Here is a 12,788-nt window from a genome sequence, read left to right on the forward strand (position 1 = left end):
CTTGAGCTTAATTTAAAATAGTGTCAAATAAAAAAAAATGAGATAAAGAGTCGTATTTTTCAACAATGAACTTGAAACAACAATATTATATTTTTGTAAAATATGCAAAATCAAGCGTACGAAAAGTTCATATTGCAGACACTGCCAATTTTTTTTTCTGCATAGCTGAAATCATTTGAATCTGGTGTAAAAAAAAGATCGGGATCATATGTTCCAAAAATGCACATATTATTAAAAAAATTTATTTTTTTCAAAATCGTGCTTCAATAATATATGATCTTCTTAAATCATATAAAAACTGTCATATGATGGACACGCTATGAATTTTTTTTGTTTTTTGCTCGTGGGATTCATATGAATCTGGGTAGAGATAAAAGAATAGGAGTCATATTTTTCAAAAATGCTCATGTACTTTTTGTAGCTGCAATAGTTTTTTTTTAATATTTTTGTCTAAAACATGTGAAATTCAGCATAAGGCAAAAATTATGATATGACTAACACATTATAAATGTTTCATAGTTTTTTGCATCGCATTTTCATTCATCAATTTATTTCTCATGAACAAATGCTAAATATGACAAAATGGATGGCATGTGTAGCGAAAATACGCATATATGGCTAGCAATAAATATATCTTTTTTTTTTTTTCTTTTTTTTTAAATTTTTTTTTCAAAACACGCTAATATATGTTTAATAAAGTTAATTAAAATGGTTGAAATACAAAATCAATAAATAACATGATTATTTTATTTTATTAAAATGAACAAAAATTATGCAAAAATTGATGAATACTGATTAAAACATAATTTACAAAGGAGTATAAAAGTAAAAACTACATCTTGTTTAAAGACAAGTTTGTTTCACTGTTTTAAACAATACCATAGTATGTTTATTTTTATATTTATTATTTGAAAATAACATTTACAGAAATTCAATTTTTATATAGTAAAAATTATCTACATAATGTTGAATAGCATTTTACTTTTATAATATTCATTTCCTAATTTTAGAGTGAAAAAAGTTTTTCCATTTCTGATTTAGATTATACCTTTTGTTTGGATTTTGGGTATAATCTACCTTACATATCATTTTTTTTTATTATTATTCTTTATTGAAAGAGGAAAAAAAGTTAACAGGAATGATTATAAATATGTAAAATTGCCTAGTTTTAGTTATGCAATGAAAATAAGTTCATATTATGCTTTGGGAGAAAAAAAATTAAAGTTTTGATTTATGGCTCTTTGAAAATTCAGGAAAACCATGTCTGTATAAAGCTACCACCACCGCACCACCAAGACCAATATTATGCTGAAGTGCTATTTTAGCACCAGGAACTTGTCTTAATCCCGCGGCACCTCTTAGTTGCCAACATAGCTCAGAGCACTGTGCTAGGCCAGTTGCACCTAAAGGATGGCCTTTGGAAATGAGACCACCGCTGGGATTAATTACATACTTGCCTCCATAGGTATTATCATTCGAATCTACTAATTCAGCACCCCTGCCAATTTCACACAAACCTAATGCTTCGTATGTTATTAACTCGTTAGTTGAAAAACAGTCGTGTAGTTCTATGACGTCGATGTCATGTGGTGTTATGGAAGTTTTGGCATAAAGTTTTTGGGCTGCGTTGCGTGTCATGTCAAAGCCAACCATTTTGATGCAGCTGTTTTCAGACAAGCTTGATGGAGGGTCTGTAGTCATTTCCATGCCTACGATTTCAATCGCCTGACTTTGAAGGTTATTTTCTTCTACGAACTTCTTGGAGGCTAAAATGGCTGCAGCAGCTCCATTCGAGGTTGGACAACATTGAAGTCTTGTGAGTGGTCCATAAACAACTGGCGATTCCAGGATTTCTTGTAGTGAATATTCACGATTGGATTGGGAATTCTGGTTGTGAACGGAATGTCTGTGATTTTTTTGAGCGATTTTGGCAAAATGTTCTCTTGTAGTGCCGTACTTAGTCATGTGTTCTTGGCCTGCTGCTCCGAACATTTGAGCTGACATTGGTGCCGCTACGATTGGACAATTGTTTGATAGTACCTGCAAAAAGTTTAAAATAAGATTATAACAATTAAATTATTTTAAAATAGAACAAATACTTGATCTAGGAATTTCCTAGTCTTTTGTATTGGGATCAAAATTACAAGGCTACGGAGTTGAACTTTAGTAGTAAATTCAAAATTGGGTCGGCTGTTCAACGACGGTTATAAAACCTAAAGATAATCTAATAATTGTTCTCCCATTGCAGAAATGAAAAAGTATTTCCTGCTTACAAATTTTGCCGAACAAAAGTATCAGAAATAAGTACGATAACTAAGTTCTGTTGCTTTAACAGCACACAGCTTTTTTTTATATTCACAATTTTTGTACTTATCAAATATCTAAACTATCTTAAGAGGATGCCGTACCACGGGAGATAACTTTTTGTCGAAAATTCTCTTTCGCCACCATTGCTGAATTTAAAGTATAGAAAAATTGAGTTCAGACAAACCTAGAATAAGCCATGAAGTCTCAATTGCTGGAGAAAAAAATCAAAATGCAAACAAATTATTACAAGAACTTCTCCGTTGCGTAATTCTAATTTATTTTCTCATAATTAATTTTCATTTTGTTGTTTTAAAATTTTCTTTTCAACATTTGAAACTTTATGACTTACTCAAGGTTAGTCTGAACTAACTTTTTCTATACTTTAAATTTTAAATAATTCATGGTGGTGAAAGCGAATTTGAGACGAAAAGTTTCTTAGGTATGGCATCCTCTTAAAGTTAACAGAATGATTGCAAGTTCGACTATGTTTTTTGTCTTCATTAAAGTGCGAGGAAGATCGAAGATTAGCGACTTGAAACCGTTGGAGAACCTTTGAAATTATGAAACAAATAGTTTAGATTTGACTTTTTTAAAAAAAAAAATATTTGTTGCTGAAAGTCATATGAGCAACTGAATTTTAGAATTAATGCGTGTCATGTTTTTGTTTTTTTTTATTATTCCGATTAAATTTAGTGTTAGTGCGTTTAAAAATTAGTAAGATAATTCTCATTCACTAAGTATAGGAATAAAAATGTTCGTGCATATTAATGTAGGAAATAAAATTAATTATAACAAAGATAAATAATTTTTTTTTTACTCTTTCGATTAAAAGTGGAATGGATATAGAAAAAATAATTTTTAATCAAACATTTGGGAACAACAAAAAATTTGTTTTTAAAACAATTTTTTTAAAGCCTTAATGCTTTTGTTGATTTACAATTTTTTTTTTTTCTTCATATTAAAAGATCATAAGATCCGCAGCAGTTGTTTTGGGTATTCACCTTAAATTTACATTTTGTTTCGAGATGCAAAAACTATAAGATTAAGAAACTTGAAATTAGAAACTTATGTGAAAAAATGCACCAAGAGTACAATGGATTGAAAAAAGAGCTTAACCCTCGAGAATTATTAACCGTTAAACTTGTAGAAAAAAACACCATGCGAACCACAGCTATGCAACAAGAGTTGAAATTTGCCATGCTGAAAGGATCATATTAGTTTATGAACTTAACATGGACCTTTTTTTTTTGAAATTCCAATTCCTTCATAAGTTATTGCAATTTTAAATGCTTTTTTGCGATTTTGTTTTACGTTACATTTTTTTTCTGCGTGAAATCATTAGAAAATTTGAGTTACGGAGGTTGTGTAGAAAAACATAGAAGAAATTCGTTGAAATAAAAAGAATTAAGAGTTGATTAATAGTTCTAGAATTAATTATTAACAGGTGAACTCTAAGTAAAAAAATTCATGTTGGCCTATCTACTTATTGCAACTTTGACATACTGAAATGACCATTTTCAATTATAAATTTCACACGAGTTCTTTTTTTTTTTTTTTTTTTTTTCGAAATTCTAATAAATGTATTAAAAGAAATAGTGCCCATTTTACTTGTCTTTTAGAAATACTCATTTTTAAAAAGTACATGTTTTAATTATATAAAAAAAATCACTCAGTTTTCGCAATATTGGGGATAAACTTTTAAAATACTGTTGCATTTAAAGTGAGTACAGAATTTCCCGTTGCTAGTTTAGTCAATAAAATGCATAGATCTTATGAGCGAGTTATTTTTTCCAACATACAAAAAATATTATGAAACTGTGTTTAAGAAAAAAGATACTCGTAAAAAATTTAGTTGCGACTGATAGGCTGACTCAAAATACTGTAATTAGTAAAGCTATTACAACTTTCGTCGACATATTCTAATGTGGATAGATTTCAAAGTCATATAAAATACATTATTGGAATTGAAAGGAATTTTATGTCACCGAAATCGATTATACTGCTCTAAACTTAGAGATACATTCTACTCAACTGTAATCAAGCCACTAGTCCCATCTTGAAGGGCTCTAACTTTTAAGAACTTGTTATGAATGTAATGCAGTTTTCACCCCGGTTAGACGACATGGATAACGTCTAAGCTGGTACCCTTCTCAAACTGAGAGACTTCACGTTACGTAATCACAAAATATGATAAACTAAGTGAAGTTACCGAAGATGCAGACAAAAAAATAAATAATTAGGATAATACGGGGTCGTGTGATCCGTGTGTACCTGAAAAAAACCATCCCGTCCTTGAGGGTAAGTTTTTCCTAAAACGGAGTCTAAATATTTTATCCCTAATTGATATTTTGCATTAATTAATTTATCACCAGTATCTTAAAGATAAAATTTCACGCAAACTTGCCTTCGAAATTCGGTCATGTTAAGAATTTCAGTTGTTATACAATTTTTCAGGTAAATATAGCCGTTTTTTTTTAAAAAAATTATAATTTATGTTAAAAAGTACCCATTGATAATTTGGGACTTATGGTAATACGAGGCAGCTTATTTTAATAATGCTGATAGAAAGATAAAGAATGCATTTTTTTTCTTATAATACAATACCTTCATATGTTTTTCTAAAGGACTAACACGATCTCGGAATTTCGAAGTTAAGGAGCCTTTCTCCATCTTTTCAAACCCAACAGCCAGGACGCAGTCATTCAATCCACCTTTAATAAATTGGTTGGCTAGCATCAAGGCTGTAGATCCCGTGGAGCAGTTATTATTAACATTGTACACTGGAATGCCAGTCATCCCAATTTCGTACAGGGATCTCTGGCCACAGGTAGAGTCTCCATAAACATAACCAGCACAGGCTTGTTCAATTTTAGTGTAAGGCACTCTGCAGTCACTGAGGGCGGCAATGACTGCCTCCTTCACCAGAAGAGGATAGTCTATTTTGTTTGTACCTGGTCTCAAAAACCTCGTCATGCCAACGCCTATGACATAAACGGGATTGGATGCCATTTTGAAGTCAGAACTATGAAGAAAGAAAAAACGGGTTTAGCATACGACAACTTAAAAAAAGCCGATGAATAAACCTCAAAAGGAAGAGGAATTTTTCCCATCTCCTTTTTTTCCAGCAAATAACTTTTCAATGTAAAAATTTTAATTGTGATATCACAAGTTTAGGTAAAAATAAAAACATTTAAAATCAGTAGATTCAATGGTACTTACGTACCTACCATTTTCTCCAGCATCGCGCCAAACTCATTTTTGTATCTCTCAAATTAATTTTAATACAGAAATTTATCGTAAAAAATGTACAAAATAAAAAGATAACTTATTGCAAGCAAAAAGGAGATAATATTTAATTACGAATAATTTCCAAATTAATCTTCAGATTTAGTGAAAATGTTGCACGGGATAACACGTAAGTACCTTTTCAATAAAACATTTAAAATCAGAGATTCAATCAAATGAAAACATTTAAAGTCAGTAGATCAGGGTAATTATCTTTATTTGTTTATTCAATTTAATGTTTATTTTAAAAAGTTAAAAATACTCTTTTCCCCGTAATGATTTTATTTTGCATCGAAAACATCAATGATGACTAAGACTTAAATTAAAATATTAATGTTTATTCTTAAAATACTGTTTTCTCCTCTTTATGATTTTATTTTGTTTCGAAAACATCAATGATAGTTAAGGCTTAAATTAAAATATTATTAAAAGACCCTTTTTAGTCATTTATGCTTTTAAGTAAAAAAGCGGGACATTTTTACAAAATTCAAACAATCTTACAGAGAAAAAATAAGCAATTATAGATTGTGATTACATTGGTCAGAAACACATGAAAAAAGGAATGGCTGCCGCTGCCTTCCAGTATTTTATTACTATTATATTATTACTTTAATAATATTTTTTCATATAAAATAAGTACAAATTTAATCATTATTCTTATTGTTATGATCATAAATGTCACTAAAATATAGCTAATGTTTATAAATAAAACTGGAAATCTGGTCTATATAGTGATTAGTGTCTGAGCTGCAATGTAATATAGCAATACAAGATGTGTATTGTGAAATGCAACGCTCTGTGGTAGAAAAAAAAAAAGGGGGGGGGGAGTGACATTTATGGTTTTTGCCTTTGCGCTGCTGCATTGGTATACTGTGTAGCATTTTTCATAAATAAAATCCAAAAATTTAATGCAAATATCTTAGAAAATTGTATTAAATATTTTTTTGAGAATTTTTTTATGTTTTTTTAATCTGCTATCATGCCATTTTTATGTTTTTTCAAAACAAAAGACTTTTATTTATTTTTTATTATATAACAGTAAAACAATTAAAAGGCTTGGGGCAATAAAGATACATTTTCAAAATGTAACAAACTGCTCCTTAGTGTTGTTTTCAAATAGATATCTCACAAAATTTCCTTCTTCTAAATAACAACCCGAAAATACAGCTGATAATAACACATTAACAACTCATTGCCAATATGGAAATCTAATCGAAGCGTTTTTCCTCTAAAAACGCTCCTCTGAACAAATGTAAAATATGGCATTTTATTCTATTACCTCAAATTCTTTTCAGCTTCCCGCTTGACAAGATGTAGTAAATTTTACTTAAAACTTATTGTTAATAATTTTTGAAAAAATGGAATGATCGAATCACACGTTATTGAGAATTGGGTTGTTCTACTTTCAAAGGAATTAGTAATTTTTTGAAAAATTAAATAAAAAATTAATTTTACATAAAATTGAAATTTTGTCCTTTTTTTAAAAAAGAAATCAATTAAAAGCTGTGTTTCATTTAAAAATTATAATTGTTTAATGCATCTTATCTTCATTTGTCGTCATGGCTTGATAACTTGACGATATTTCACGCTCCAATAAATTACGACTAATTAAAAGTTTATCTAAAATCAGAACCTCATTGAAACCTCGATCTATTTCACAATTCTTCTGGTAAGTTCTACAAGCGAGGCCCAACTTTTTTCCTCGACTTTTTATTGTCTGTTTTCGGAATTTATTTAATATGACTGTATATCAATCAGACACATACTGACTTGCAGGGTAAATTTTAAATAAAATTTTAATGTAATTTTAAGGCGTCGGCGATTCGAAAATAAGTGGTCGATTGCCCTTCCCGTGTTCCCAACGTAACCTTGAAGCTTGGTTATACTAATTACATATTACTAAAACTAGTAACTATATTTCCAAATACAAGTTTCTGATGAAAATAGACATCGTAATAGAAAGTATTGAAAGGTGTTTACTTTTCATAACAATGCAAGACGCATAGTGAGAATGAATAATATTTAAAATTCTACTTAAAGCTTAAGAAAAAATATGTTAGAAATTTTCGATCTACTGACCCATTATTTAATTTAGTCCTTCTACCTGAATAATTAAAATTGCATATTTTAAAAAATAATCGTATTGATCATTTTCTTTTTCTTCCCTTCTTTTTGTCATATTCCATAATAAAAAACTTATTTTCACATATACTTTAATACTTAGCGTAATCGATTTGAAGCTGCATGCGCTTCAAGCGGCCACTGCTGTCTGATTCTAGTGTACTTCAAAATGATAAATGATAAGTGCCCTTAACCTCTATACCACAAGTTTCTAATCATTTTTGCCGATGGAACAATAAAAAATCGAGCTTTTTTTTTAAAAAAAACAACCGGTATTATAAAAATATATATATAAAAAAAAAGTTCAATAGCAGTTGTGGATAAACTTACTTAAAAAGACTACTTAATATATTGAAAATACATAATGATATAATAACATAATGATGAAGAGCAAATTCATAATATTTAATATTATGAATTTGCTCTTCATGCTAAAAATGAATAAGGTAAGCTGAATTATAAGTTTTCAAAAAGAACTATTATAAGCGTAGAGAATAGTTATCAGAGAAACCTAATTCTTTATTCTTAATTTAGTTAGTTTATTTCGAAGCTCAATGAGAAATACTTGTGGAATTTTTATAAATTACTCGATTACCAACTATTACATATTTTCATAATTTACTAAAGATATTTTTATTAAAAAAAAATTAATTTTGTCAATTTTTTTACGTTGGCATTTTCATAATTAATTTCATTCAACAATTGAAATATTAAATAAAGTACGAATTTTTGATTGGATATAAATATAATTCTTACGTTTTAAAAAAAAAACTCTTTACTCTCGGAGCCCCTGTAAACCTTTCATGAAACCCTAGGATTCTACTTAATACCATCGGGACTCTCATAAAAAGAAGCCATATTTTTTTTTTTTTTTCTGCATGATTGTTATGGCCTCTTTTTCTGAGAACCTCGATAGTATAGCGCAGAAGAGGAAAATTCATATCTAAAGATATCAAACGAATTTAAAATTTTGCTCACCACTATTCTCATGGAAAGTGTGAACAATTTTTAAAAATCTAAAAAATTTAAAGCTCTTTAGTGGTCAAAACCATTAAAGAATCTTGAAACTGAAGACTGTAGAATAGCACAAAATGGCATAATCTGGAGCAAATTCGGAAAACTCACTCTTCACCGTCAAACTTCTCCAGTATTTTAGTCCCTGTTAGTACAATGAATAAAACTTGAAACTTGAACACAACCTCCACATAAGAATGAAATAGATTTGGTTAAACCCAAGAAGAGAATGTTAAACATATCTGATGACATAAAACTACGAAATCTTTTCGTGATGTATGTTTTATTTATCTCCTTCTAAAAATCTGAAACTTTTGCTCACCATTCTTACTATTTGTCCTCAGAAAACTCTGTGGAAAATATGGTAGTTTGGCCCACAATGTTTAACGAAACAAAACCTATTTGCTAGCCTAAATATTTGGCCGCTAATAGCGATCTCTCTGATATAGAGGTAAAAGTGATGAGCTATCATTGTGAAGCGTTTAGGTTCTGTTGTGGTTTAAAGCGCTTGCAACTTCTAACCGATGAGTACCAGCTTGTCTTATAAGTAAGGGAGGTCGATGTGGCCCTAATTTCACCATCATGCCGTTTATTATGAAATTGTGGAGCCTTGAACCTCGCAGCCTTTAACCTCCTGGCCCATAGCAAGCTGTGGTGTAAGTGCTTCAGTTTACTATCAAATGAAACGAAAATTGATCACATTGCATTGAAGGGACATTGCACCAAACTTACTTTTAATCCTTGCTTCGAAAAGGGGAGAGAGAAATAATTGCAGTGGATAGTAAAAATAAATATCTTCAGGTCAAGCCTTTTACAATATCTAATAATACATATTTTGAATTTATAACTTCAGAAAACTCTTTTCAGAAAATAAAAAAATAGTTTCTTGATGAAAGCAAAACGGAAAGAAGGAAAAGAAGGGGGGGGGGGAAAATGAATCTTTAATTTGTAAATATCTGATCTATTATACATCATAGAAAATTCCATGAGATGAATAGTGCTGATTTCTGTATTTTTGATATGCAATTTAGTTATTACATTTATGAGCGTGAAAGTAATTTTATATGTTTAATGATACTTATTGTATTATAAATAAATGAATAATGTAATTTATTTTTTATGTTTTACCTGAATCATTTATCGTTATCCGCTCAAGTAAAGAAAGCAGCATTGGAAAAAGAATATATAATATTTTATTTTTATTGCCGCTTGTTTTTTCGGTGCTTTCATTCTTCGGAGAACGAGGTCACTGCACTTGTTGATCAACACCTGAGAAGAGATCTCTTCAAAAAGATCTAAATATATTTCGATTTTTTTTTCTCATCAGAAAAAGAGTTTAAAATAAAAAGACGATAAAATATTTTAAGCCAATTTAGAAAATAAAATTAATAGTTTGTCTACGAATATTTCTGTATGTAAACGGTCAAGATAATTAAAAACTATTTAAAGGTCAAATTCATTTTTTTTAATGAGTCCAGTAGCGGAACTAAAAAATGGTGTCCTAAACATCGGTAATAAAAAATTTAAAGGGGAGAAAAAAGCGCTTATAGAATCCGTACTAGAGTAAGAAAATTTTACGCAAGAATACTCTTGAATTATGTTGTACAAAGTTTAAGTTCTTTGGCAATTAAAGTAAGCTAGCCTAAATTATTTGGGTTAAAGCGTTTAAGATACACACAGTCAATAATAAATTTTAAAAATGTATACATCTTATTATAAAAAATTTTAATTTCCGCAACAGTATGGTTGATAACATAGTGTCTTACATACATAATGTTTTTTCTTACAGATAATATTCATTATCGGATCAATTAATGCATTTATGCCTAAAAAATAGTAAACATAATGCTTAAAAAAATGCGTACTAAGCAAATATGATATATATATATATAAAGGTATTAAAAAAAATTCATATTTCTGTAGTTTGGAAGTGTTTAAATAAAATAGGAGAAAAAGGAAGTGAGAATTTAAATTAAATACACTAAAATGCGATATTTTTTACGTGCAAAATTCCTAGATGTTAAAGATGAAGACTTGAAATGTAAAACAATAATAATAGTAAATTTAGAACTAAATACAGATCATGAGAACAAGAGAATCGTTTACTTACCCCGAAATTCCCAACCAAAAGAATAGTCCCTGGCAGAAGTAAATGCTCTCTGTTTTTGAAACAGAGAACAGCCTGAGGGCAAGTGGGCCTGCTTTGTCAGAAGAAAGTTGTTACGACTTCTTGGGAAACAGGTAAGTACGCTCTGATGGACTTCTACCTGTTGCTATATTCTTTGGATGAAGGATGTGGCCGTTTTATTTGTTTTGTTGCTTTTTCCCCCTCACCTCAAAGGTTGGCGGACGGTCGTTGTGGCATTTAAAAAAAAGAAAAGAAAAAAAAAAAAAAAAAAAAAACTTAAGTTGAAAAGGCGTGTTTAAATTAAAAGAAAGGTTTCTTACTAACTTATTTAGTTTTGCTTTTCCTCGTAAAGAGCACATTTTTCCTTATTTAAATGTCATTCTATAAGCACGGAAAAGTCTGAACTTCTTTCTTAACTGAGAGTTCGGATACAGCAAAAATGTATATCAGAAAAAAAATTAACATTTATAAGCTTATTTTCAAAATTCTTAATTCTTGTGACTAATATAAAAATTTGAACAATTAAAATTCTCCAAAAAATTATCGACATTCCGTCTTTATCAATTATAGCTAAATAAATGCGCAGATACAGACATTTTTATTCAAATAAACAATATTAGAATATGATTAAGCACATAAAATTAAGCATTGTTTTAATTGAACAATCATGGTACTATCGTTTAGTTGTATTGAGCACTATTATAGTTGTTTCTAGTAGCATCTATCATGAGTAAATAAAAATAACGTTTAATACAGTTAAACAATAGTATTATTACCATGCATCGCTGTCTAGGGTCTGTGAGCGGTTGGGGGACCGCTTTGTTCAGTCAGTGAAGAGAGCGAGGGTGCGTGATATCGGCCCTCGTGAAATCGCACTACTATAAAGTGTTCGACATCGCCAACAAGTCGTCGGACACCAAATCGGAGTAGTCATTTCCTCTGCAGAGGATACAAATTGTGATGGCATGTCTTCGGATTATCTTCGGGAATGTTTCTCTGACTGTCGCCAATAGCCCATAGTGCAAACCGGGATGACTCAGGAAATAGAGCGCTTGCATTCCAATGAGGTTAACTGTGTTTGAATCCCTTCGATGATTGGCCGATTCGAATTCCCCACCCGGCTTGCACTAACTACTGTGCTGACGTAAAATATCCTCAGTGGTAGACGGATCTTGGGTTAGAGTCCCCTTGCCGTCAGGCTAACCGTGAGAGATTTTCCTGGTTGTTCTCTCCATGTAACGCAAATGCGGGTTAGTTTCAACAAAAAGTTCCCCACAAAGGCAAATTTCTTCCAATAATTGATCCAAGAGTTACCTCGTTCTCTGGATTGGGTTCAAAATTACAAGGCTATGGAGTTGAGCGCTGGTTGTCGTAAACCCAAAATTGGGTAGGCTGTTCAGCGCTGGTTATAAAAATAAAATAGCCCATAGTGCAGCTCTAATGAGAAATACATTAAGTACTGCTATTACTATCATGAAAACTAATTACAACAAAACATTCATACGATACATTAGTAATAACACATTTGTTGTGCGCAAGGTCAGTAAAATAACACGCATCAAAATTTCAACAGCGTGTTGTTAAAGCGTGTTACAATCCTGACGTTCTATACATTTAGATACAAAAGTAATAATGGATGTAAATATTTTCCCTCGTAACAATGTATTTATTTATAATTATATATTAACTTGTAAATAACTGTAGGTATTAAATGTTTTAGTGTCGTCAATTTGCTTCGTATTTAGTCATCCAAAATTGCATACTGTAGGAAGACTAAACACCTTCCCTTACTGGTGATGTGAACACGCCTACCTTGAAAAAAAAACTCTTACTTCGATTGGAACACGCCTACTTCGATGGATGGTTTACATTGAACAATTGACTTGCTACTTGTGACTGCGATATTATCCACCTCCTTGCGCTGTTGCTACTC

The 12,788-nt window shown here is 30.5% G+C and overlaps 1 protein-coding gene across 1 annotated transcript; it reads right to left on the reverse strand.

The window, feature by feature from the left end:
* Positions 1-731: 731 nt before the first annotated feature.
* On the reverse strand, positions 732-11,024 carry LOC107444952 (sterol carrier protein 2). The gene is made up of 3 exons (XM_016059237.4): positions 10,838-11,024; positions 4,912-5,329; positions 732-2,040 (listed from the first exon to the last, which is right to left on the reverse strand). The coding sequence occupies exons 2-3, from the start codon at positions 5,314-5,316 to the stop codon at positions 1,219-1,221; spliced, it is 1,227 nt and encodes a 408-aa protein (XP_015914723.1). The 5' UTR covers positions 5,317-5,329; positions 10,838-11,024; the 3' UTR covers positions 732-1,218.
* Between the last annotated feature and the right edge of the window lie 1,764 nt (positions 11,025-12,788).

This window comes from Parasteatoda tepidariorum, chromosome 3 (assembly GCF_982258835.1).
Source record: "Parasteatoda tepidariorum strain Cologne lab strain chromosome 3, Ptep-v5.0, whole genome shotgun sequence".
In the NCBI taxonomy this organism is placed as follows: Eukaryota; Metazoa; Arthropoda; class Arachnida; order Araneae; family Theridiidae; genus Parasteatoda; species Parasteatoda tepidariorum.